We start from the raw sequence: 27999 nt of genomic DNA on the forward strand, positions 1-27999 counted from the left end.
GCTTTCAGTGACACCCGTGGTTCGCGCTTGCACAGCTGATGAGTTCAGGTGCAGGAGTGGCGAGTGCATCTCCAAAGAGTTCCTCTGTGACAGCTGATCGGACTGCCGGGACATGTCGGATGAGCTGGACTGCGGTGAGCATGGCTGTGGGCTGGGGGTGATGGTGCGACGGCGCAACAGCACTTTCCCCCCTTGGGCCCGCCCTCACCTAAATATAGTGCACCCACCTCACAGTTCCACGAATTCCTATAAACTATCCCAGATTAGGGACATGGGTGGCGCTGTGGGTTAAACCACAGAGCCTAGGACTTGCCGATCAGAAGGTCGGCGGTTCAAATCCCCACAACGGGGTGAGCTCCCATTGCTCAGTCTCTGCTCCTGCCAACCTAGCAGTTCAAAAGCACGTCAAAGTGCAAGTAGATAAATAGGTACCACTCCGGTGGGAAGGTAAACGGTGTTTCCGTGCGCTGCTCTGGTTCGCCAGAAGCGGCTTAGTCCTGCTGGCCACATGACCCGGAAGCTGTACGCCAGCTCTCTCGGCCAATAAAGCGAGATGAGCGCCGCAACCCCAGAGTCGGCCACGACTGGACCTAATGGTCAGGGGTCCCTTTACCTTTACCTATCCTTTACCTTTACACGGGTCCCTTTACCTATCCAGATTATATTGTGGCTGACTTGTGTGAGGAAAAACTTAATAATTTGGAGTCTCAGGCAGGATTTAATCAAACAAACAAGCGATTTTATTTAACAAAATAAGTTTATGACACAAAGTGGGTAAAACATAGGCTACTTCAGATTATAATGCTCTTTCTCAGCTGTTGCACAGCTGTTGCCGCTTAATACTTTGGTTCTTAAAGAAGGTGTTTTCTGTCAGTTACACACCCTTTTAACAACCCTACTCCAATCGCCTTCTCAATCCGGCCCGCGGATGGTCCGGGAATCAGTCGAATGTGTGCTTTTATTTAAAATGCATCTCTGGGTTATTTGTGGGGCATAGGACTTCGTTCATTATTTTTTTCCAAAACATAGTCTGGCCCCCTGCAAGCTCTGAGGGACAGTGGACCGGCCCCCTGCTGAAAAAGTTTGCTGACCCTTGCTCAAAATCCTCTCCTTTTCAAGTCCCCCTCCTGGAACCCTGGCCAATCAGAGGCTGCCATTCGTTAACTGTTTGCTGGCAGGGAAAAAGAAAAAGAAAACACTTGGGGACCCAACCTGCCCAGCAAAACAAACTTTTCCGTCATAGATGGCAGTGGGCGGTGGGGGGGGGGCAGAGAATTCACCGCCGGCATCCCTTTCACCCCCACGAGTCCGTAATGCCAGCATTGCTTGGGTTTGGACTAGATGACTCTTGGTATCCCTTCCAACTCTACAGCTCCCGAGTGCGGCAGCGATGAGTTTGGCTGCGACAACGGCGAATGTGTCCTCCTGGAGGATCGCTGCGATGGCCACGCCGACTGTGATGACGCCTCGGACGAGGACGGCTGCGGTGAGGAACGAGGCAGGGGGCGGCCTAGGCAGAAGCTGTTGCTGCCCCCTGCCCCATTTGGGAAAAAGAAAAACTTTTAGCACTTCTTCTTTTATTCTTAATATTTTTTATTCAATTTCACACTGTGCATTTGTATTCAATCATTAATCACAATCATCAACATTTAGGATTCCCTGAATCCTTTGATTCACCCCTCTATGGTTTCCATTATCAAACTTTTTCTACTGCATTACATATATTTTCTCTTTTTTTCTTAAAATAATCCCTTTTTTCCTTAATTTTTGAAACATTACAAGCATTGCTCAGATCCTGCCAAAGTTTTTAGTTGTTTACAGTGTTCTTTTAGGTAAATTGTAAATGTTTTCCATTCCTTATTAAAGTTTCTATCTTCCAGGTTTCTGATGTTTAAATGAGTATTTTAAATTGTAAAACAGATAATTTAATAAACATTTTACACACACACACACACACACACACACACACACACACAGAGTGTCAAACCTCGGTTTCCGAATGCCTCCATTATGTTTTGGTTCCCAAACGCCCCAAACCCAGAAGTAAATGTTCCGGTTTTCGAACGATTTTCAGAAGCTGAATGTGCTACTGTTTTGAGTTTCCCTATCGTGTTGAGGTTTCCGCTTTCAGTTTTCAGTTGTCGAACGTTTTGGAAGTCGAACGGTCTTCTGGAATGGATTACGTTTGACAACCGAGGTTTGACTGTATATAAAATAAAGATGAGGAGAATTTGAATTCTCCTTATCCTTTTGACTTCCCGGCATCCCCCTCTCTATCAAGCCACAGCGAGGATCAAGCGATTCATCCTAGTCTCCCTTGCGTCGTCCGGGAGAGGCAAGTTCTGAGTTCGAGACCAGAACTCTGGAAGTCTCGGGACGAGGCACTGACTTCCTCCTTTCTCCCCTCTCTGCAGGCATTACCACCCCTCGGCCGCCTGTCACCTCCGCCCGGCCCGGCACCACTCGGGTGCCCGCTACCACGGCCTCAGTGACCACCCGCCGAGCCCCAGTCACCGCTCCACCTGGGGCCTTCCCCGCCAAGCCCTCCCTGCCCCCCTTCCCGCGACCTTGCCGGAAGGACGAGGCCGTCTGCTCGAACAAGCAGTGCATCCCCCGGGACTACCTCTGCGATGGGGAGAGGGATTGCAGCGACGGAAGCGACGAGAGCAGATGCGGTGAGCGCCCGTTGGCGAGTTGCTTGAGGAGCTGGACCACGGATCCACCTAGCTCTGTGTGGGCTGCACTGACTGGCAGCAGCTTTCCAGAGTTTCAGCAGGGGGACATTCCCAGCCCTACCTGGAGAATGGAAGCTGGGGCCTTCTGCATGCAAGACAGATGTCCCACCATGGGGCTTGAAAGCAAAAGGCCGCTGCCAATGGCACAGAGGGTCATTGATGAATGATAATCCAGCTTCTACCTAGGGTTTTAATAGGTCATAAGATTTTATGGTATTTATATTTGTAATGTATTTTTGTCGGTGTTTCTCCTTTGATGCTATGGCCTGTCGGCTACGCAAATAAAGTCTATTATCTATTATCCACAGAGCCTAGGGCTTGCCGATCAGAAGGTCAGCAGTTTGAATCCCCGCGACGGGGCGAGCTCCCATTGCTTGGTCCCTGCTCCTGCCAATCTAGCAGTTCGAAAGCACGTCAAAGTGCAAGTAGATAAATAGGTACCGCTCCGGCGGGAAGGTAAACAGCGTTTTCGTGCGCTGCTCTGGTTCGCCAGAAGCAGCTTAGTCATCCTGGCCACATGACCCGGAAGCTGTATGCCGACTCCCTCAGCCAGTAAAGCGAGATGAGCGCCGCAACCCCAGAGTCGGTCACGACTGGACCTAATGGTCAGGGATACCTTTACCTTTACCTTTTTACGCGGACTGGCAGCAGTGGCCCATCAGGCAGGGGATATTCCCCACCTGGAGAAGCTGCCAGGGATTGTACCTGGGGCCTTCTGCATGCCAAGCAGATGTTCTGCTGCTGAGCTACAGCTTACCAGGGCCACAGAGTAATCTAGCATCAGCTTCTGTTTTGTGGGGCTAAGTAGGGCCTTGATTGATCATCGAGTCCTAGAATTGTGATCATAAACTATTTGCTACAATTTTAGCTAACAGATTAAAAAAGATGGTAACTACATCAGTCCACAGAGACCAAGCCAGGTTCTTACTAGGCCGACAAATGAAGGACAATGTAAGGTATCTAATTAACTTAATAGAATGTTTGGAAGTGAGAAATGAAAAACAGGCCACATTAATATTTTTAGATGTGGAGAAAGCTTTTGATAATATTTCTTGGCCATTTTTGATTAAGGTATTAGAGAAAATGGAAATAGGGAAAGCTTTCCTGGCTGGAATTAAAGCTATCTATACTGATCAATCCACAAATATTTTAATAAATAATATTCTTTCAGACAAATGCCAGATAGAAAAAGGAACAAGACCAGCTGGTCCCCTATCTCCATTGATGTTTATTATGACATTAGAAATGATAAGTTGAAAAATACGTTAGAAAAAATGTCTGGTGTGAAAATATGTTTAAAAAAGTTAGATATTTGGGAATCTGGCTAAGATATTTGGGAATCTGGTTGAGAGAAATCTCAACTTATTTTAACATTGAGTCCTGGATCTTTAGAGTTAGAATCAACCCCTGGGGGGTAACATTGCCCGTCCCTCTGCTGCTCAGAGAACCCCTGACAGATGGGGAGGGTTTGGTGGGCCATGGCCGGGTACCAGCTTCTGAATTCTCTCTCTGTCTCCCTTACAGGCACCCCCAGCCCCTGCGAACCCAACGAGTTCAAGTGCCGGAACGGTCACTGCGCCCTCAAGCTCTGGCGATGCGACGGGGACAACGACTGCACAGACGGCTCGGACAAGCTGAATTGCCGTAAGCGTTTTGGGAGCGCCAGGGGTTTGTCGATTTGCATCCGGGTTTCGTGTCCCAGGGCTTAACACAAGCACCACAGCTGAGGCCCTTTGGAATGAATCCAGCGAAGTTCCCCCTGGAGCAGGCCCCTTGGAATTACAGTGGTACCCCGAGTTACAAACGCCTCAGGTTACAAACGCTTCAGGTTACAAACTCCGCAAACCTGGAAGAGTTACCTCGAGTTGAGAACTTTGCCCCAGGATGAGAACGGAAGTTGTGTGCCGGCGGCGCAGCGGCAGAAAGAGGCCCCATTAGCGAAAGCACGCCTCTAGTTAAGAACAGTTTCAGGTTAAGAATGGACCTCCGAAACGAATTAAGTTTGTAACTAGAGGTACCACCATAATGGGGCCGAAGTTAGTCATGCCCAGTGAACATCAGTGGATCTACATCGGTGCGTAGTGGCACCCACCCTGTGGAACGCCCTCCCACCAGATGTCAAAGAGAAAAACAACTACCAGACTTTTAGAAGACATCAGAAGGCAGCCCTGTTTAGGGAAGCTTTTAATGTTTAACAGACCATTGTATTTTAATATTTTGTTGGAAGCCGCCCAGAGTAGCTGGGGAAACCCAGCCACATGGGCAGGGTTGGGTCATCATCATCATTATTATTATTATTATTATTATTATTATTACTACTACTACTCCTCTGAGTAGGACCAGCAGCAGAGGGGGCCCATTGGAATTAATGGGGTGAATAGGCGCTTCTGGTAACTTCAATGGGTATGTCCTCAGTATTCATAGAATCATAGAATTAAAGGGTTGGGAGGGACTCCCAGTGGTCATTTAGCCCAACCCGCTGCAATGCAAGAATCACTGGCAGGTGGCCATTTGGGCTAGCATTGGATACAACCGTTTCTTTCTTGTGTTTATTTGTTTAAATATTATCAACTTTACTGAAAATTCTTAAAACAGTTGCCAAGCATATACATGAAGCTTTGAAGGCAGTCATCCACATGGCATCAAAACTTTAAACTACAGGTGCCATTCCAGTCCTTCTAACAATTGTAACTGTTTACAGTAGTCTTTAAGATAAGTTATAAATTCTCCCTATTACTTATTAAATTTTTGGCCTTCCTGCTTTCTGATTCTTCTGGTCATTTTTGCCTTTTTGGCTAATCCATCAAGTTGATCTGCCATTCTTCTCTGGTTGGGACTTTATATTATTTGCATCTCTGGGCCAATAACACCCGAGCAGCCATGGTCACGTACATAAATAGTCTTTTCTGCTCCATTGGGAAACGTTTCAGTAGGTGCTGAGAAGTGTACAGTGGTACCTTGGTTCTCAAACTTTATCCGTTCCGGAAGTCCTTTCCAAAATCAAAGCATTCCAAAACCAAGGCGTGCTTTCCCATAGAAAGTAATGCAAAAACGGATTAATGCGTTCCAGACTTGTAAAAACAACCCCAGAAACAGCCATTTAACATGAATTTTACTATCTAACGAGACCATTGATCCGTAAAATGAAAGCAATAAACAATGAACTGCAGTCACACAATCAATCAATCAGTAGCTGAACTGGGTTCCACACAGTCAAAAAAACAAAACAAAAAGAGCCACAAAAACGCAAAATAAATAGCAAAAGCAGACAGACCTCCGCGTAACACTCAAATTGGAAGTGTGGCACTCAGAACGGAGCACGTTTGGCTTCTGAAGAAAGTTTGCAAACTGGAACACTTCCGGGTTTGCAGTGTTTGGGTTCCAAGTTGTTTGAAGACCAAGGCGTTTGAGAACCAAGGTACAGTGGTACCTCGCAAGACGAACGCCTCGCAAGACGGAAAACCCGCTAGACGAAAGGGTTTTCCATTTTGGAGGCGCTTCGCAAAACGAATTTCCCTATGGGCTTCCTTCGCAAGACGAAAGCCCATAGGGAAATCTCCGGGACAGCGGGGAAGCGCAGCGCGTCTTCCCCGCTGTCCTCGGACCTCCTCCAAAGCCTGGTGGCGGGGCGGGGACACCTCCTCCCGCCGCCGCCGGGCTTCGGAACGATGCCCCAATGCCGGGCGGCGGGCGGGAACGCCTCCGCCGCCGCCCGCCATCGGGACGATGCCCCGATCCCGGGCGGCGGGGGGGGGAACGCCTCCTCCACCACCCGCCATCGGGACGATGCCCCGATCCCGGGCGGCGGGGGGGGACGCCTCCTCCGCCGCCCGCCATCGGGACGATGCCCCGATGCCGGGAGGCGGGGCGGGAAGCCTGGGCGCGCTGATCTCAGCGCACGCAGGCTTCGGCATGCTGGCACCTGTCCACAAGCAGCGGCAGCGCTGCCGCTGCTTGCGGAGAGGTCCGCGAAGCCTGGGCCGGACAGCTTTTGAAGGCAGGCGGGGGGAGCAAAGACTTTCGCCCCCCGCCAACCTTCAGAAGAGGTCCAGGACCTCTTCTGAAGGCCAGCGGGGGGCAAAAGTCTTTGCTCCCCCCTGCCTGCCTTCCCGGGAGAGCGGAGAAACGCGCTGCGTTTCTCCGCTGTCCCGGAGGGCTTTTGAAGGCAGGCGGGGGGGGGGGGGGAGCAAAGACTTTCGCCCCACACCAGCCTTCAGAAGAGGTCCAGGACCTCTTCTGAAGGCTGGCGGGGGCGAAAGTCTTTGTCCCCCCTGCCTGCCTTCCCAGTCCTCCGCTGTCCCGGGCTATTTTAAAATGCCGCCCGTCAGCATTTTAAGATCGCCCCGGACAGTGGAGACGTCCTTCGCTGTCCCAGGGTTTTTTAAAATGCTGAGGGTGGGAAGAAAAGCCCTTGTCTCCCCCCCCCCCCCCAGCCTTCAGAAGAGGTCGGGGGACAGACTGTCCCCGGACCTGGTCTGAAGGAGGTTTCCCTAGGAACGCATTAATTGATTTTCAATGCATTCCTATGGGAAACCGTGCATCGCAAGACGAAAAACTCGCAAGACGAAGAGACTTGCGGAACGAATTAATTTCGTCTTGCGAGGCACCACTGTACCACTGTACAATGAAGGCACCTGCCTGACGGTCAAGAGGCGGGGAGTTCCGCAGTGTAGGTGCTGCCACACTAAAGCAATATCAAGCTGGTGAGCCCGTTTCTTCAGCCCAGGCTGCTCCGCTAATGCTCTTGTCCTCTCCGCAGCTACCAAGGGCCCCGGGGACACCTGCGCTCCAGACCAGTTCGTCTGCGTGTCCACACGCACCTGCATCCCGGCCAGCTACCAGTGTGACGACGAGACGGATTGCGCAGATCGCTCTGACGAGATTGGCTGCAGTGAGTTCGGGGTGGGGGGTGGGGGTGGAGAGCAAGATGGAGTGGGAAGAGTTAAGCCCCCTCCCCAAAAGTGGACTTTGAATATGATTTGTGTCCTGAGGCACATGAACCACAAAGTTCCCAGGAAAACAATAAATCACCCTGACACAGAATATTTGGTTTATGGGTTCAAATAGGCCACAATTTTATTGATTACAGATGTGAGTGATTTGTCTTAGGCATTGAGGTGAAGCCAGGCTGTATCTTGACTCCTGCCTGCCTGCAGGGAGTCCATGGAAGGGTAAACCACCGATGGGGGTGCCCTATGTTGTTGTTGTTTAGTCGTTTAGTCGTGTCCGACTCTTCGTGACCCCCTGGACCAGAGCACGCCAGGCACTCCTGTCTTCCACTGCCTCTCGCAGTTTGGTCAAACCCATGCTGGTAGCTTCGAGAACACGGTCCAACCATCTCGTCCTCTGTCGTCCCCTTCTCCTTGTGCCCTCCATCTTTCCCAACATCAGGGTCTTTTCCAGGGAGTCTTCTCTTCTCATGAGGTGACCAAAGTATTGGAGCCTCAGCTTCAGGATATGTCCTTCCAGTGAGCACTCAGGGCTGATTTCCTTCAGAATGGATAGGTCTGATCTTCTTGCAGTCCATGGGACTCTCAAGAGTCTCCTCCAGCACCAGAATTCAAAAGCATCCATTCTTCGGCGATCAGCCTTCTTGATGGTCCAGCTCTCACTTCCATACATCACTACTGGGAAAACCATGGCTTTTACTATACGGACCTATATCGATATATCACAGTGTCTGAAATAAGGATGGAACTCCATAGAGGTGGACTCCAAAGTGGATCACAGCTGAATTTCAAAATTGCAGCTCAGTACAGCAGTCAAATACTAGAATCCTTTCAGAGCTTAATGCTATAATCCCAGCCAATATTTTATCGCGTTTATATCCCCCCTCCAAGGAGCTCAAGGTGGTGTTGGTGTGCATGATTCTCATTTAATCCACACTACAACCCTGTGGGGTAAGATAGACTTAAGAGGCAGTGACTGTCCCCCTAGGGCACCCAGTGAGCTTTGTGGTCAAGTGGGGATTCGAACCCTGGTCTCCTAGGCCCTAGTCCGTCATGCTGACCATTAGGCCACTGCTGGGTAGGCATTTCCATTTGCGGATTTCATGGTTGAGGTAGAAGGAGAGCACGAGAGAGATGCTCCCCCCTTTCTTTTGCAATTCCTGCCTTCAAGAAGCTGGACTAGGTGATGCTTTGGTCCTCTTCTAACTCTATGATCCTTCTCCCTGTCTAGCCCCTCCCCAGGTGATCACGCCCCCCGAGGAATCCATCCAGGCCGCCCCTGGAGAGACAGTCCGCTTCACCTGTGTGGCCGTGGGCGTCCCCACCCCCATCATCACCTGGAGGCTAAACTGGGGCCACATCCCCAGCAGCCGCAGGTAAGCCACGGGTGGTCTGGTCTCCACTCCCCCCACCTTTTTCTTCCACCACCTGGGCTTTGGGATGCTGACTCTGCCCCTTACGGCCACAGGGTGTCCATCACGAGCAAGAACGGGCGGGGGACACTGGTTATCGAAGACGTCAAGGAGGCCAACCAGGGAGCTTACACCTGCGAGGCCATCAACGCCCGGGGGATGGTTTTTGGCATCCCTGATGGAGTGTTGAGCCTCACACCTGGACGAGGTAAGCCAGAGGGGCGAGAAAGGCGGGGTGGGGACCATTTGGGCAGGTGCTGATCTATCCATCTAATTAGCATATCTGTTGAAGCATTTCTTTAAACAGCGCGTAGTTCTTTTTGTGTGTGTGTGTTTTTAAAAATATTTATTTGGTTTTTCAGATTAAAATTTTATAATCACATATCCAACAAACAACATAAAAACAAGATTCCAAGGAATCTCCTGGACTTCCCTCCTCCCCTTTGTGGGTCCTGTTATTAATCATTTCCTCCTGCATCTTTTATGATAATCCAAATCTTTTACATCTCCATTGTGTCCAAAATTCACCATTAAACTACAAGTGTTGTTCCAATCCTACTAACGATTTTAGCTGTTTAGAATGGTTTTTAAGATAGATTATAAAATTTCCCGTTCCTTATTACAATTTTGGTCTTCCTGATTCCTCCGGTTATTTTGGCTATTTCGGCATAATCCATCAACTTAATCTGCCATTCTTCTCTGGTTGGGACTTATACACAGTGCGTAGTTAACCTGTGGCTTTAAAAGAGGACTGGAGAAATCCACGGAGGAGAGGGCTCTGCTCTGCTTACAGAGTTGGGCGCAGCACTACTTCTGAATCTCAGGTGCCAGAAGCCACAGGCACTCTCGCACTCGGCACCTGTGTGAACAGGAGACTGGGTCATTGGCCTGATCCAGCAAACTCTTAATGCTCTTGTGAAAGGCTTACACTCTCAGAAGCTCTTGACATAGATGCTGCTGGCTGCCAGAACCTCAGTCATGAGAATCTTAATCTCAGGGTTGTGGGTTTGAGCCCCGCAAATGTTTCCTGCATTGCAGGGGATTAGATTAGATTACCTTTGTACCCCTTCCAAGACTACAGATCTATGAAATACCATAAAATTCTATAGCAGTGGAAATGATAATTTAATGATTGGCTCTTTAAACACTCCTTTTTCTGGTTATTGGCTATAGCTTTTGATAGAATATAGGTAATTGAACAGCCCTTGTTGCATTACATTCTTCATTAAATTATCTTTCCATTGATATATAATTTTATGGTATTACTCCAAAAGAAAGTGGTGTTATGAGCCATCAAACCATGAAAATACACTTTTCCCAAAAGGTTTCCACAATTTTGGCCACTAGTGTACATGCAACAAACACAGATGCACAGGACTCCCTCTTGACAGGACACTTTCCTACTGGCCTTTAGTATCGTCCCAACCAAATTTTATGTCTCTCCTGTATATACTATGCTGCTGTATTAATTTGTTTGATTTACATCACTGAAATCTTTTTTTAAAAAACCTGCTGGCATGTCCATCCATCACCCTGGATCCCTGACAGTCTCCTCTTTCGCCCCCACCCCAGGACCTTGCCCAGAAGGACACTTTCACAACGAGGAAACCTCCCAGTGTTTCCCCTGCTTTTGTTTTGGCATCACCAAATCTTGCCGTGGAACTAGCCGGCACCGCAGCCAGATCCGCCTTCGCTTCGACACACCCGACAACTTCAAAGGTAAGTGGGTTGGGGGTGTTATAAGAAAAAACTTCTCCTTTTCCTTTTGGGGTACCCAAGACCCCAGATAGAGTCCTTAAGTGGGTTCCCTATCGGTAGGAGAAAATAACAGAGGCCAACCAGAGAATATTGAGAAGCAAAGCAGCTAGTAAGCCTGATCTTTATCCGACAGTTGCGACAGGGTCCTCACTCACCACATACAGGAGGGAGGAGGGACCCAGAACAATGGGGTGCAAGCCCTTATATAGACTTTTGAAGTTGCCCACCTTGTAGCCAGAGACCACCCCCCAAAGCATCATACATACATCACAGAAGGGGGTGGTCTACATCAGAAATATATCACAAGAGGCTGTCTCCAGCAGAAATCCTGTTTGCCAGGATATCTGTTAATCGTCACTGATTGCTTTACCTGAGCAGCCTGGCCTTTTGTTTGTGATGCTAAATACTTTTAATTCCTGAATCCAGTTCACAGGCTCACCCTATTCATACACAAATATGTCCTTAAGACAGGTAAGCAAAAGACAATGGAGAGGCTTTCCCATTTCCTTCCTCCTTGCAGAGAAATATTTGAGGTCAGTTTCAGAGACTCAAAGTGACTTCAGGATTGCTCTCCTGTACTATTTCAGACATGTAGTTTATATATTTATGTATGTGTTTGCCTTGTACATTTATGAATGTTTATTGTATATCTGGGACCTTAAAGTAAAGGTAAAGGGACCCCTGACCATTAGGTCCAGTCGCGGACGACTCTGGGGTTGCGGTGCTCATCTCGCTTTATTGGCCGAGGGAGCCGGCGTACAGCTTCTGGGTCATGTGGCCAGCAGGACTAAGCCGCTTCTGGCGAACCAGAGCAGCGCACGGAAACACCGTTTACCTTCCTGCTGGAGCAGTACCTATTTATCTACTTGCACTTTGACGTGCTTTTGAACTGCTAGGTTGGCAGGAGCGGGGACCGAGCAACGGGAGCTCACCCCGTGGCAGGGATTCAAACCGCCGACCTTCCGATCGGCAAGCCCTAGGCTCTGTGGTTTAACCCACAGCGCCACCTGCGTCCCACTTGGGACCTTAGAATTCTTATAACAGGGGAAGGGGGGGAGGAGGGCTTTGGGTTTTGAGGTGGTCTTCCACTAACTTTTCCTCAGAGAATATCCGGTGGCATTAATAGGCCTCTGAAGAACCCTGCTGGATCGGGCCCCAGGGGGCCCATCTTGCCCAGTATCCTGGCCTCACATAGGCCAACCAGGTGCCCTGCGACATCCCCCTGCCATTGTTGTAAACAAAATCAATCTGCCCTTTTCCCTTATGGGGTATCCAAGAGCCCATATAGAGTCCTTACGTAGGTTCCCTATTTGTAGGAGAAAATAACAGAGGCCAACCAGAGAATATTGAGAAGCAAAGCAGCTAGTAAGCCTGATCTTTATTGATCTGTTGCAACAGGGTCCTCCCCTCACACAGAAGGGGTGTAGCTCAAGACCACCACCCTAGATACATCATACCTACATCACAGAAAGGACGGTCTACAGCAGAAATCTGAGTGCTTTGTTTACCTCCTGTCTGCCAGGTTACCTGTTTAATGGTCACTTGATTGGATTGCCTGGGAAGCCTGGCCAGTCTTTTGTAATGATAAATACTTAGTTCCTGAGCCAGGTCACAGACTCACGCCCTATTCATATCTTAAATGTGCCATTAAGACAGGATTTGTGAAGGAAAATGCAATGGGGAAGCTTTTCCATTTTCCTTTGACCTTGCAGAGAAAACGTTTGGTCAGTTTGGGAATCAAAATGGTTTCAGGTCGGTCTTCCTGTGCTGATCTGTTATGAATATTTATGAACATTTAATATATATCTAAGACCTTAAAATTCTTATCACACCATTCCCGTGTCACTTTCCCCAGGGGTGAATGTGACGACCCCCTCTCAGCCCGGAACGCCGCCCCTCTCCTCGACCCAGCTGCAGATTGACCCCGGATTGCAGGAGTTCCAGCTGGTCGATCTCTCCCGCCGTTTCCTGGTACACGACTCTTTCTGGATGCTCCCGGGGCAGTTCTTGGGGAACAAGGTGAGAGGAGCGAGTTCGAGTCCTCATGGCGCTGAATGATAGGCCAGTTTTAAGAACAGGATTAGCTGCCTTTTCTTTCCTTTTTTTGTATTTGTTTTTTTGTTGCTGTTTTATTTTGACAAAGTAATAATCATACATAAATAAGAATAAAAATGTGCACCTCACCCCCAAGACCATTCCATTGTAACTATCTAACCATGTAACTAAGCCAAACCACAGGGTGGGGGAGAGGGGCTCAGAGCTTATGTCTTATTCCTTTTTCCAGGATTCTGTCCTTTTTTCATATTTATTAATGTATTTATATGGGGTCACGAAGAGACAGACATGACTAAACGACTAAACAACAAGAACAATGTATTCATTTATTCATTTGACAAAGTAATAATCATAAATAAATAAATAAATAAATAAATAAGAAAGAATAAAAATGTGCACCTCACCACTGAGACCATTCCATTGTAACTATCCAACCTCCCAAAATTTTAACACCTCTTGCGATGGTTTGACCCCCTTCCATTTTAACAGTACAGTGGTACCTCGGGTTACATACGCTTCAGGTTACATACGCTTCAGGTTACAGACTCCACTAACCCAGAAATAGTACCTCGGGTTAAGAACTTTGCTTCAGGATGAGAACAGAAATCGCGCGGCAGCAGCGGGAGGCTCCATTAGCTAAAGTGGTGCTTCAGGTTAAGAACAGTTTCAGGTTAAGAACGGACCTCCGGAACGAATTAAGTACTTAACCAGAGGTACCAATGTACAGCTATACATATAATATCTATATGTTATTAATAATAAATTTGTGAATGTTTATTCAAAACCTGTCAAGGAGTCCAGTTCATTTTGTTGTTTCTTTAAATACTTTGTAAAAGGTTCCCATTCTTCTTTAAAGTCACAGTTGTCCTTACCACATAGTTTATATGTCAATTTCGCCAATTCCGCATAGTCCATCAGTTTCTCTTGCCATAGTTCTTTAGTCGGAGTTTCTTCATTCTTCCAACCTTGTGCTATTAAGACTCTTGCCGCCGTTGTCGCATTCATGAAGATATTCTTAAATTTCCTTGGCAGGTCTTTCCTTAAAATCCCTAACAAAAATGCTTCAGGTTTTTTAACAAATGTTAATTGGAACATTTTCGTCAGATAAGTTTTTGTATTCATTCTTCCTTTGCTGGGACTTCTATTCTTTCCCATTTTGGCGCAAATAACATTCTTGCTGCTGTGTAAGCATACATGAATCAAGTTCTAGATGATTTAGGTAGTTCTGTCCCTATAATTATGGCTCCCTCCTTTCAGGGTTTAACTTTCTCTCCCTCCACAACCCTGCAGTCGTCCAAGGAAGGTTCCCAGCTCACATTTCTGCTGAATGGGCACATGGATTAATGGGGGTGGGTTGGAGGGCCAGGGTCTACGTTTGGGTTGCCCCCTCCTGACCTCCCTCCCTCTCTGCTCTGCCTGCAGGTGGACTCCTATGGAGGTTTCCTGCGCTTCAAGGTGCGCTACGGCCTGGCCAGGGGCCAATCGGAGCCTGTGCAGAAACCCAACCTCGTGATTGTGGGGAATGGACAGAAGCTGATCTACCGCGTGCAGGTGCCCACCCAGCCCTCGGTGGTGAACCAGCGCCAGGTCCAGTTCACCGAGGTGAGTGTGGCTGGAATGGGGAGGGCTTGTTCCATCCTGCTGAGGCTGAACGCTCCTCTCAGCACCCCTGCAAAGTAGGCTGGGTTGGGAGGGGGGAGAGAGAGTGGGCTCTGCCCAGCACAAAATTCTTGCCTGAGCAAGGATTTGAATCCAGATCTCTCCCTGCCCCTCAGAGGCAAATACTCATAACTGCCACATCACATTGAACTGTAAGGTGACTCAAGGTTTTGTTGTTGTTTTAGTGTTTATAATATTAACTTGTAAGATATGGATTTTTGTTGTTGTTGGTTTTTTTAGTTTTCAAATGTTGATTTTTGTGTGTTGTGTATTGTTGTTTTTTGATATCTTTCGTATTGTTGTTGTGTGGAAAATACTAATAAAATTCATTTTTAAAAAAGAAAAAAAAGAATGGCCAGGCTGCCCATAATGCTATCAGCAACCATTATTAGGTATCCTGGCAGACAGGATTTCTGCTGTAGACCACCTCCTATGATGTATGTATGATGATTCTGGGGCAGTCTTTGGCTACGGGGATAAAAGAAAGAAAGGTGACTCAAACAAGTGAGCCAAGCTGGGTTGGGTGGGTAGAAGCAACATTACCCTTATTATTTATTTATTGATTGGTTTTTTCTTTCATATAGACATTTTTTTTATTGATTTTCACAGGTTTTGCAAGTTTGCTTCTGTTTCAACATATGTTTTTCTTTCAGTTTTGAGTTCCCACCTTGAATTCCATGACGTTTTCATTCCCACCTTATACCTACCGTGTTGGATAGTGGTACTTCATTCCGCTGCTCGTAATTCATAATTCGGTTTTTATTTGACCATAGCCGTTCTTCAGATACAGTAGACCCTCAGGTTACGTTACTCTTGAGTAACGTAAACTTCGGGTTGCAAAAGCAGCAAGCCCAGAAGTATCCAGAAGTGGTACCTCTGGATGTGGATTTTTCAGGGTGCACACGGACCGCCGGAACAAATTAAATTCGTATCCAGATGGTCCACTGTAGTCCAAAAAGGGTCTCTCCCCTCTTGTTTTCCATATAGATTTTTATGATTGAAGTGGTATGTGTTGGGTTTTTTTAGTAGACCATTTCTTTAAAACATTGACAGTCACAAGATTTGTGGCCTTCTTCGCTAGCGCTCTCGGGGCAGCCCACGCAATAAGGGGATTTTTCCTGCAGCTTTCGCTTAGCCCTTTCTTCACCCGCTGGGTGTCTCCCTGCAGGAGCACTGGGAGAAGGAGTCGGGAGCCTCCGTCAGCCGTGAGGAACTGCTGCTCACCCTCCAGAACCTGGAGGCGGTTATGATCCAGACCGTCTATGACAACCGGATGGCCAGTGTGGGGCTGAGCGACATCGTCATGGACACAACCACCACGGAGGTCACCGGCTTGGGCCTGGCGCATGGTGTGGAGGAATGCAGGTGTGCCAGCGATGAGGGCACCTGCTGACATCCAGGGTGGTTCTGGGCAGGAAAGGGGGTGGGGCTCGAGCCAGCCTGCTGCGACCCTGCACCTGTGGGTTGTGTCCAAATTAGTCCTGCTCAGAGGAGGCTAATAATAATAATAATAATAATAATAATAATAATTTATTTATACCCTGCCCATCTGGCTGGGTTTCCCCAGCCACTCTGGGTGGCTCCCAACAGAATACTGTGGTACCTTGGGTTACAGACGCTTCAGGTTACAGACGCTTCAGATTGCAGACTCCGCTAACCCAGAAATAGTACCTCGGGTTAAGAACTTTGCTTCAGGATGAGAACAGAAATCGTAGTGCGGTGGCAGCGGGAGGCCCCATTAGCTAAAGTGGTGCTTCAGGTTAAGAACAGTTTCAGGTTAAGAATGGACCTCTGGAATGAATTAAGTTCTTAACCAGAGGTACCACTGTATTAGGTAAAGGGACCCCTGACCATTAGGTCCAGTCGTGGACAACTCTGAGGTTGCGGTGCTCATCTCGCTTTACTGGCCAAGGGAGCCGGTGTACAGCTTCCAGGTCACGTGGCCAGCATGACTAAGCCACTTCTAGCAAACCGGAGCAGCGCACCGAAACGCTGTTTACCTTCCCGCCGGAGCAGTACCTATTTATCTACTTGCACTGCGTTCTTTCAAACTGCTAGGTTGGCAGGAGAGGGACCGAGCAACAGGAGCTCACCCCGTGGCGGGGTTTCAAACCGCTGACCTTCTGATCGGCAAGCCCTGGGCTCTGTGGTTTAACCCACAGCACCACCTGCGTCCCCAATTAAAAGCACAATAAAACATCAAACATTAAAAACGTCCCTAAGCAGGGCTGCCTTCAGATGTCTTCTAAAAGTCTGGTAGTTGTTTATTTCCTTGACATCTGATGGGAGGGTGTTCCACAGGGCGGGTGCCACTACCGAGAAGGCCATCTGCCTGGTTCCCTGTAACCTCACTTCTCACATTGAGGGAACCACCAAAAGACCCTCACAGCTGGACCTCAGTGTCCGGGCAGAACAATGGGGGTGGAGACGCTCCTTCAGGTATACTGGGCCGAGGCCATTTAGGGCTTTAAAGCTGAGCACCACACCTTGAATTGTGTCTGGGAACGTGCTGGGAGCCAATGTAGGTCTTTCAGGACCGGTGTTATGTGGTCTCGGCGGCTGCTCCCAGTCACCAGTCTTGCTGCCACATTCTGGATTAGTTGTAGTTTCCAGGTCACCTTCAAAGGTAAAGGTAAAGGGACCCCTAACCATCAGGTCCAGTCGTGGCTGACTCTGGGGTTGCGGTGGCTGAATCTGGGGTTGTGGCTGACGCTGGAGCGGTACCTATTTATCTACTTCCACTTTGACGTGCTTTCAAACTGCTAGGTTGGCAGGAGCAGGGACCGAGCAACGGGAGCTCACCCCGTCACGGGGATTTGAACCGCCGACCTTCTGATCAGCAAGTCCTAGGCTCTGTGGTTTAACCCACAGCGCCACCCATGTCCCATACCTTCAAAGGTAGCCCCACTGAAATTAACCTGCTGACATTAGTATCTGAGTTGCAAGTCGCATCCTTTCTCCATCCATAGCTCTGTATTGTCCACACTGATTGGCAGCAGCTGCTCTGCAGGGTTTCCGGCGAGGGTCTCCTCCTAGCCCTCACTGGAGATGCTGCCGTTGGGAACCTGGGGCCTTCTGCATGACAAGCAGCTGCTCTGCCACTGAGCCATGCTTCTTCAGCACATGCGACCTGCAGGCTGAGTTTGTCGCCTCTGCGGCCTGCCTTACAGAGAGTCTGCAGTGTCCTTCCTGGCAGCCCATAAACCATCCTCTCTCCGCCGCTGTCTTCACCTCCCGCTTGTCTCTCTGCAGGTGCCCTGCTGGGTACGCCGGCCTCTCCTGCGAGCGCTGCGAGGCCCATTTCAAGCGAGTGCCCGGCGGGCCTTACCTGGGCACGTGCTCTGGCTGCAACTGCAACGGGCACTCCAGCACCTGTGACCCGTTCTCTGGCTACTGCCTGGTAAGCTTGCCAGCGGGTGGCGGGGGTGGTGACGGCCGCTGGAGGAGGGGCGCAAAGTGGGTTGGCTGGCGGGGGGAGGGATTTGGGGAAAGCTACGCCCTACCCTTCACCTCCCTCTTCCTTTTGTCTCTTCCGCTTCTCCCCCTGCCCCACAGAACTGCCAGCACCACACCGAAGGGCCCCAGTGCAACAAATGCAAGCCGGGTTTCTTTGGAGACGCCACCAAGGGCACCCCCACCGCCTGTCGCCCCTGCCCCTGCCCGTACACCGAAGCCCCCCGCAGGTGAGTGAGCCGAGGGTCTTTGCATGGCGGGTGATCGTCATCGGGGTTTGTCCTGGAGGACGTCAGCAGCCGCCTGCCCTCTGCGCTCTCGGCAGGCTTGGCAGGAGAGGAGATTAGGAAAGGACCGAGATGCACAGCTTCCGGGGGTGGGTGTGCCTGCAATTTTCCTGTTGCCCTGAAAGCAAACCTTGAGCCTGCAGGGAAGGACAGGGAGTCCGGTGAGTCCATATCCATGAATTTACCTCTGGGAACACCTTGCCTTGTACAGGGGTACCTTGGTTCTCAAACTTAATCCATTCCGGAAGTCCGTTCCAAAACCAAGGCATGCTTTTTCATAGAAAGTAATGCAAAATGGAATAATAATAATAATAATAATAATTTATTATTTGTACCCCACCCATCTGGCTGGGCTTCCTCAGCCACTCTGGGTGGCTTCCAACAAAGATTAAAATACATTAAAATGTCACACATTAAAAACTTCCTGTTCCAGGCTTTTAAAAACAACCCCTAAAACAGCAATTTAACATGAATTTTACTTTCTAACCACTGATCCATAAAATAAAAGCAATAATCAATGTAAAGGTAAAGGTAAAGGTACCCCTGCCCGTTCGGGCCAGTCTTGCCAGACTCTAGGGTTGTGCGCCCATCTCACTCAAGAGGCCGGGGGCCAGCGCTGTCCGGAGACACTTCCGGGTCACGTGGCCAGCGTGACAAAGCTGCATCTGGCAAGCCAGCGCAGCACACGGAAACGGCGTTTACCTTCCCGCTGGTAAGCGGCCCCTATTTATCTACTTGCACCCAGGAGTGCTTTCGAACTGCTAGGTTGGCAGGCGCTGGGACCGAACAACGGGAGCGCACCCCACCGCGGGGATTCGAACCGCCGACCATGTGATCGGCAAGCCCTAGGCGCTGAGGCTTTTACCCACAGCGCCACCCGCATCCCAATAATCAATGTATTGTACTATAATGTATTGTCTTACTTATTTTATAGTACAATAATCAATGTATTGTACTATAAAATAAATAAGACAGTATTGTAAATTAAAATTATTATTTTTTCCTTACCTGCACTGATGATAGTCATTGTTTGGGTGGGGGGGCTGTTATCCATTTCCGCAGTCACACAATCAATCAATCAATCAATCAATTAATCAGTCAGTTAGTTCAATAGCTGAACTGGGTTCTACACAATCACAAAAACAAATGAACTGAAAAAGCCTCAATAACAAAAACGCAAAATAAATAGCAAGAACAAAAGCGCCAAACTTAATCCGTTCCAGAAGTCGGTTTGACTTCCGAAATGTCCGAAAACCAAGGCGCATCTTTTGATTGGTGCAGGCGCCCCGGAAACAATAGCAGACAGCCGCATAAGATGTTCGGCTTCCGAGAAACATTTGAAAACCGGAACACTTACTTCCAGGTTTTTGGCGTTTAGGAACCAAGGTGTTTGAGTACCAAGGCGTTTGAGAACCAAGGTACCACTGTACGCCTTTTTCTGGGTAATTCAATCCTCCCGAAAGGAAAGAGCCCCCCTCCCTTTAGTTGTGCCATGCACTTCCAGGGCTTTTAGTGTCATGGCACTAGCCCATTGGAATGTGTTCCTGCTGAACCACCTGCAGCGCTGGCATTCAGGTGCCCTGCTTAAAACACACCTGGCTTTTCCTGAAATTGAGCTGTGCGGATGTATCGGTCTGACCTACCCTTTTGTGATCCATTTTGTGCTTCTTTTACAAACGTATTTTTTATCGTGGATTTTATGCTCTTTACCATCATGAGGTAGGTAAACAGGGTGAGTAGGTAAGTAGCTTAGGTAGGTAGGCAGGTTGATAGATAGATGATCAATTGATTAGGAAGGCAAATAAGAGTAGGTAAGTAGATTAGACAGGCATAGACATAGAGATACATAGATATATAATAGAAAATATATTTTAATGATGGTGGCATTGAAATTTGTGCAAATAAATAGATAAGCAAGGCAGCTATGAATGGGCCACTGACATGGGCCACTCAGTCCGCAACTGGGAAGCTGCCCTCGCCCACGATCCAGGCCGATATGGGCCCTGCCAGCCATGCACCCAGCAGCCTGCATTCGGGATGGTGGTGCCCATGGTGACACTGCCCTCTTCTCCTTTCAGGTTTTCAGAGTCCTGCTTCCTGGACACAGACGGGCAGGCCACCTGCGATGCCTGCGCCCCAGGCTACACCGGACGTCGCTGCGAAAAGTGAGTGGGCTCCTTGTTGTAGTTTCAAATTGTATGTTGGAGCTGCTAGGAGTTGGAGTCCAGTAGTTTCTTGAGAACCACAAGTTCTCCATCCCTGAATTGGACCGTCACTTGCCTTCACTGGCCCCAGCTGCCATCATGCTAGTCATCATCCCTGAATATAGGCCAGGCTGGCTAGTCTTGTTGGGAGCTGGATTCTAGCAATTTCTTGAGAACCACAAGTTCTCCATCCCTGAATTGGACCGTCACTTGCCTTCACTGGCCCCAGCTGCCATCATGCTAGTCATCATCCCTGAATATAGGCCAGGCTGGCTGGTGCTGTTGGGAGTTGGGGTCTAGCAATTTCTGGAGAACCACAAGCTCTCCATCCCTGAACTGGACCGTCACTTGCCTTCACTGCCCCCATCTGCCATCATCCCTGAATATAGGCCAGGCTGGCTAGTCTTGTTGGGAGCTGGGGTCTAGCAATTTCTGGAGAACCACAAGCTCTCCATCCCTGAATTGGACTGTCTCTTGCCTTCACTGCCCCTGGCTACCTCCATCACCACTTTGCCATTTTTAAACACAGGGATCAGTTGGGGAGTCTTAACAACATCTGGAGGGCTACAGGATCCCCATCCCTGAACTAGACCGTCACTTGCCTTCACTGCCCACTCCATTGCCAGTCTGCCACCTTTTAATGCTTGAAGGAGAGAGATGTGGCCCTCCAGATGTTATGGGACTCCAACTCCCATCATCACCCCTCACCTTTGGCCATGTTGGCTGCTGTGGCTGATGGGAGTTGGGAGTCCCATAAGATCTGGAGGGACACAGATGTTCCCCATCCCTGAACTGGGCCATCACTTGCCTTTACTGCTCCTGACTACCTCCATCATAACTTTACCTTGTATTTAAAATACAGGACCTCACGTCTTCCATATGCTAGTAAGCTACAACTACTGCCGTCATCCCTGACCATTGGGCATGCTGTCTGTTGGGGCTGATGGGAGTTAGAGTCCAGCAACATTGGGGAGGGGGGCAGAGATGTTTCCTACCCTTGGCCACAAAGTGATTTCTGGGGGACGCTGACCCCCATCAGGAGGATAAACTTCCAACTTAACATATTTCCCCCCCTAGATGTGCTCCTGGCTTCAAAGGAGACCCCATCCAGCCACGAGGAAAATGTGTGAGGATTGGTGAGTACAACCTGTGAACACACGCAATTCAGGTTTGACTCCAGAGTCACACTGTTAGAGCAAAAGCTGCGAAAACTCAGCATCAAATAACTGCCGGCTGTCTCTGGTACTAGATCTATTGAAATGAAGGGACATGGCTAACTTAGCCCATTCATTTCGGTGGGTCTACTCTGAGTAGGACTCTGTTGAGAACAACCTGCTGAAACTTCCTTCTGAGTATGCCTGAATAGGATTGTGCCATGGAGCAGAGAGGGAGACATTGGCTAATGGAGATTGCGGACTCCCCCCCCCCCCAAGGAGAAGAGCAATGCGCCTGTTGTTTTCCATTCGCAATCTGTCCTAGAATCACAGGAATTTTTGAGTTGGAAGGGATCCATGGGTCATTCTAGTCCAACCCCCTGCAATGCAGGAATCTCAGCTCAAGCTCCCATGTCCTGATGAAGTTTCTTCTGCTAATGAGGGCGCAGGCCGGTCAGGATGAGCTTTCAGGCCTTCTCAGGGGAACCTCGTCCAGAGTCAGACCCTTGCTCCATCCTGCTCAGTACTCCCAACTCTGACTGGCAGCAGCAGCAGCTCTCCAGGGTTTGAGGCAGGGAGTCTCTCTCAACCCTACCGGGAGATGAAACCTGGGACCTTCTGCATGCAAAGCAGGTGCAATGCTGCCGAGCTGTGGTCTTTTTGAAAATTGAAAATAAAGCAAGTTTTTTTGAGAGATAAAATCGAGATATGGAAAATATTGATGAGAGATGAGAGGCAGGACTGAGGTTTGGATATGCTTCGAGGTTCAGACTGTGGGAAGCCTTAAAATCAAAATTACAATTTGGAAGACAATTTGATTTTTTTTTTAATTTTAGTTTTGTTTTTTTATTGGATTATGATTTGATATGTTAGTTGGAAGTTTTTTATTGGAAAAATTAATAAACGCTCTAACAAAAAAGAAGGAAAAGAAAATTAAGCAAGTTTCTAGTCCTCATTGTTCCGAATCAAGGGCTGGTTTAAGGAGGAACATAGGAAGCAGCTTTATGCCCTTGGCTCCTGGCTTAACAATAGGCATTATGTGCATTTATATGTATTTTAATGAACTGTTTAATGAACTGAACAGAGTGAAAGGTTATGAGACATGGGGGTGCAGAGATCGTTTGAATAAACTTAGTGCCTAGATTATATTTTCAGTTGCTATTTTGCTGATGCTTTTAATATCGTTTTGTAGATTCTAAATGCCGCATTGATTTGTTAATCACATGACTTGCCGTAATTGTGAGGTTTGGCTTATTTTTTTAGTTGCTGTTTTGTTCAGTTTCTTAAAGATTGAAACTGTTTCGCTGATAAATTGTGATTTATTTCATATGACGTGTGTTGCATTCGCGATGCGCTAGTATGTTTTGTTATGTTATGGTTATTTATTGGGTGTAAGCCTCTTTGAGATTCATTTGAATCAATCAATCAACCTTCAGCTAGGTTTGAGGCCAAACATGAATGTGGGAACCACAGTGTCACGTTCAATCTAAGTTTAATAGCGCTACCATCTTGCCGCGTCTCACAACTCTGAAGCGTTGGCCTGCTTCGCTCTCCCCACCTGGTACACATAAGCCAATATTTCACGTATTGCTGGCCAAATGTTTGAACGTTTCTTTCTCTATCTGATTTCCAGGGTTCCCCCCTAGTCCTGAAGTTGATACTCCACTAGAGGGCAAGTCGTCATCGCTATTACATTTGCGTTTTCTTATCCTTCCCCGCTCCCTCACTGTCCTTTTCTTTTTAAAAAAAGAGTTTTTATTTGATTTTACAGCTTCATTCACAATTGTAATCACAAATAATAAGAATTACACAAGATTCTTCTGAAACTCAAGACTTCTCCCCTCTGTGGGTTCTTTGAGTAACTTTTTAAAACTGCATATTATAAGTCCATCTAATTTACAATCCTCCATTGTATCCAAAATCTATGTAGCGTTGCAAGAGTTATTTAAAACCTGCCAAAGAGTTCAAGTGTTTACAGTGGTCTTTCAAATATAATATAAATTTGTCCCATTCTTTATTGAAGTTTTGACCTTCCTGGTTTCTGATTTTCCCAGTTAAACTTGCCACTTCTGCATAGTCCAATAATTTCATCAGCCAGTCCACCCTGATAGGAATTTTGTCGTCTTTCGAACCCTGGGCTAGAAGCATCCCTGCAGCTGTTGTAGCATACATCAACCATATTTTCAGTTCCTTTGGTAGTTCTGCACCTACAATTCCTAACAAAAAGGCTTCTGGTCTTTTAACAAATGTTATTTTAAACATTTTTTTCAATTCATTGTATATCGTTTCCTGGAATTCCTTTATTACTTTACAGTTCCACCACATACAATAAAAGGTGCCTCCCTTTTCCTTACATTTCCAACAAACATTTGAACTTGTCCTGTACATTTTTGTTAATTTACTCAGAGTTAAATACCAGTGATGCATCATTTCCATATCATTTTCTTTTAATGTATAACACGCCGTGAATTTCAAATCCTCTCTCCATAATTTTCCCCGTGCTGCAAACTGTACGTTTTACCCAAAGTCTCCTGCCCATTGAATCATAACCGATTTAACTTCTTCATCTTTAGTAAACCATTCCAACACTTTCTCATTTCCTATAACTGTCACCACCTCCTTTCTTTCACACGGAATTGCAGAGTTGGAAAGGGACCTTCAAGAGTCATCTAGTCTGACCCGCTTCAAGGAGAGTCCAGCCCCTCTGTCACCCACCTGCTTGCTCCTTGCACCCTGTCTCTTTGCCTTCCTCCTTGCACTTCTTCAGCTCTTCCAGGTTCTCTTCTCAGACGTTTCTACCCCCTTTCTCACCTTGTTTTGCTTCCTTTCGCCTGCTGGTTTTGCCATTCTACACTGACCAGCTGAGCTTTCCGAGGTCTTTGCGCAGTCCTGCCTAGAGACACTCAGGATTGAACCTGCGGCCTTTGGCATGCAAAGCTCTGCCGCACGAAAATTCTAGTCCTCCTGCTTCTGCGCGTCGGGATGATTTAAGCATAAATACAAGGAAGCTCCTCTGGACTGACTTAGACCTTACGCTGGGTTTTAGCTAGGCCATGGTGGAAAAAAGACATTTTCCTGCCTGGGTTTGTCTTTCTCAACCTCTCTTTACTCCTTGTGTAGGGCAGAGCACCATCGAGTGCGACAAGAGAGGGAGCAGCGAAGCCTCAGATGGTGCTTGCCAGTGCAAGGTAAGCTGGGCCACAGCTTGGAGGTGCGGCAGCCAAGACGCCCCTGGGTCTGGCGTGGCAAAATGAGACAAAACGGTGAAACTTGAAATCCCCTCGTTCACCTTTTGCGAATGGGAAGGCCCCAGATCTGTGGAGTCTACGGTTGGGTTTTTGCCATGATAAATGAATTCATAAATTAAATTTCAAGAGGAGCTCCGATAATAATAATGATAATGATAATGATAATGATAATTTATTATTTGTACCCCGCCCATCTGGCTGGGTTTCCCCAGCCACTCTGGGCGGCTTCCACAAAGACCAAAAGTACACTAAGATGTCACACATTAAAAGCTTCCCTGAACACGGCTGCCTTAAGATGTCTTCTGAATGTCAGGTAGTTGTTTATCTCTTTGACATCTGGTGGGAGGGCGTTCCACAGGGCAGGTGCCACTACCGAGAAGGCCCTCTGCCTGGTTCCCTGTAGCTTTGCTTCTCGCAATGAGGGAACCGCCAGAAGGCCCTCGGCGCTGGACCTCAGAGTCCGGGCAGAACGATGTGGGTGGAGACGCTCCTTCAGGTCTACTGGGCCAAGGACATCTGCCCAGCCGCTGAGCTTCTGTTCTCAGCATGAGATTATTTCAGAAGTACAGTGGAACCTTGGTTCTCGACCTTAATCCGTTCCGGGAGTCCATTCAACTCCTGAAACTTTTTGAAAACCAAGGTGCGGCTTCCGAGTCGCTGCAGGAGCTTCCTACACTCAATCGGAAGCTGCTTCGGACATTTGGCTTCCGACAAAGTTTGCAAACCGGGACACTTACTTCTGGGTTTGCGGCGTTCGGGAGCCGATTTGTTTGGGAGTCAAGCCATTCGGGAAGCAAGGTACAGCAGGAATCAAGGAGTAACACAAAGCTCCCAGACTCCTTTTCCCCCCCTGAGGAGAAGCATTGATGTCACCTGCCAGACTGCCTGGGTCATTGACAGTCTCTCTTTGCCTTGGTGGGCAAAGGAGGCAATGACAAGGCTTTTAAGTTGTACTCTTTTGTGACATATTAGCATGGCCTAGAATGTGACCCTCAGCTGAGCTGAACAGATTTATTATGCTATGGATTGCTGACATTTGGTGAGTCTATGAGATCCATCTCCTTTTCGCGTCCTTCTGCTGCAACGTCCTAGTAGCATTCCCAACGCAAGGAAGGATTGGACTCTGATTAATAAAATACACACGAGGCTTGATCAGCAAGACTCTGGGAGGAGTGCGTATAATAATTCCTGTCCACCCCTTGGCCCAGGTCATTTTATTCACAAAAGAACTTTTCACACAGTGTTCATAAGAACCAATCAGATTTCCTCTGAGCATTTCAAAAAAACCCATGTGGGACAAAGTCAGATCAGAAGAAATCCTCTTAACTACAAAGAAACTATTTCCTACTTGAGCATGCATACGTAGTTCAGAGTAAATAAAATAGGAAACAAGGAGGAATGTTTTTAGGAAACCCCGGAGATCTTAAACAGCAGTAAACAGGAGAGGAAGGACAGGTAGTATTTACCATCTCCTTGTCAACTCTCTTCCTGGCCCTAAGATTAACAAAACCACGGAAAGGTACCTCAGCGAAGCTACCTACTGTCTTTATGACCCAGGATGCCTGGTGAACAACTGGCCTGTGTTTAGAATGCTGATAAGTGCCTGTCAGGCATAGAGAAAGAAAATGGACAGTAGAGAAAATGGGCAGAGATGCAGAGGCTTGTGGGATCAGAAATTATTGTCAATGAATCAAACCCAGTCAACGCAATACTTTCATCGCGGACACAATGCCTTGCCCCATATTTCATAATTCCTCATAGTAATCCCACCTGATCACTACAGCCCTCTCCTCCTCCTCCTCCTTCTCTTTCTCCCTAGCCCAACGTCATGGGACAGTCGTGCAACGAATGTGCTACGGGCTCGTTCCACCTGAGCCACGCAAACCCCGAAGGCTGCCTGCGCTGCTTCTGCATGGGGGTCTCGCGCCAGTGCTCCAGCTCCTCGTGGAACAGGGACCAGGTATTGCCCCCTGGGGCCGGGAAGGCGGGTCCTGCTATGTGCGAGGCTGGAAGCATCCTTCCCTATGCTAACTCGGTCCACAGACCCTGCTAGGAGGGTCCTTCTCCACCCCCACCCCTCCTATATACATACCCATTACAAAGTACCGTATTTTTCGTTCTATAAGATGCACCAGATCACAAGACGCACCTAGTTTTTGGAGGAGGAAAACAAGAAAAAAAAATATTCTGAATCTCAGAAGCCAGAACAGCAAGAGGGATCGCTGCGCAGTGAAAGCAGCAATCCCTCTCGCTGTTCTGGCTTCTGGGATAGCTGCGCAGCCTGCATTCGCTCCATACGACGCATGCACATTGCCCCTTACTTTTTAGGAGGGAAAAATTGAGTCTTATAGAGCAAAAAATGCGGTATATATTTATAATATACAGTGGTACCTCAGGTTTTGAACAGGATCTGTTCCGGAGGCCCATTCGCAACATAAAAAGAGTGTAACCTGCAGCGGTGTGTCTGTGCACGCGTGGGTTACGATTTGGCGCATGTGCACATGCGCGAAGCGTGATTTGGCGCCACTGTGCATGTGTGAGCAGCGAAACCCGGAAGTAACTCTTTCCGGTACTTCCGGGTCACCGCGGGACGTAACCTGAAAAAATGTAGCATGAGGTATGACTGTACAGTCGTACCTTGGATCCCGAACGTCTTGTGAGTCGAACGTTTTGGCTCCCGAACGCCACAAACCCGGAAGTGAGTGTTCTGGTTTGTGAACGTTCTTTGGAACCTGAACGTCCGGCATGGCTTCCCATTGGCTGCAGGAGGTATGACTGTATTAGCCTTTAAAATCTGTTGTTTCAATAGATGTCCCATCAATATATGCATCTGACAGTTTCTCTCCTTGCGCTCTAGGTGCGAGTGGGGTCTGAGGACGCTGAGAGGGCACAGTTCAGCCTCTCCAACTCGGCCGGCTCCCGGACGATCAGCGAGGGCATCCGCTTCACCGGCGCCTCGGAGCTCACTTTCTCCTCCTTCCACACTCTGCCGCGTGACATTTACTACTGGGTGCTGCCGGAGCGCTTCAGGGGAGACAAGGTGCCACTCTCAGGGGTGCTTCCGCCGTAATTCCTGCATCGCAGG

The 27999-nt window shown here is 48.3% G+C and overlaps 1 protein-coding gene across 2 annotated transcripts; it reads left to right on the forward strand.

Moving 5' to 3' along the window:
- Window positions 1–97: 97 nt before the first annotated feature.
- On the forward strand, window positions 98–27999 carry LOC144328319 (basement membrane-specific heparan sulfate proteoglycan core protein-like). 2 transcript variants are annotated; one of them, XM_077930993.1, is made up of 19 exons: window positions 98–134; window positions 1373–1486; window positions 2415–2675; window positions 4260–4379; window positions 7495–7626; window positions 8916–9060; window positions 9153–9304; window positions 10669–10815; window positions 12710–12873; window positions 14332–14511; window positions 15737–15933; window positions 17821–17968; window positions 18124–18251; window positions 20387–20473; window positions 21590–21648; window positions 23300–23338; window positions 24787–24854; window positions 26734–26874; window positions 27772–27999. In XM_077930993.1, the coding sequence occupies exons 1-19, from the start codon at window positions 113–115 to the stop codon at window positions 27982–27984; spliced, it is 2517 nt and encodes an 838-aa protein (XP_077787119.1). In that variant the 5' UTR covers window positions 98–112; the 3' UTR covers window positions 27985–27999. The 2 variants fall into 2 exon arrangements, with proteins under 2 accessions (XP_077787119.1, XP_077787120.1); XM_077930994.1 differs by lacking the exon at window positions 23300–23338.

Source organism: Podarcis muralis, chromosome 7 (assembly GCF_964188315.1).
Source record: "Podarcis muralis chromosome 7, rPodMur119.hap1.1, whole genome shotgun sequence".
Taxonomy (NCBI): Eukaryota; Metazoa; Chordata; class Lepidosauria; order Squamata; family Lacertidae; genus Podarcis; species Podarcis muralis.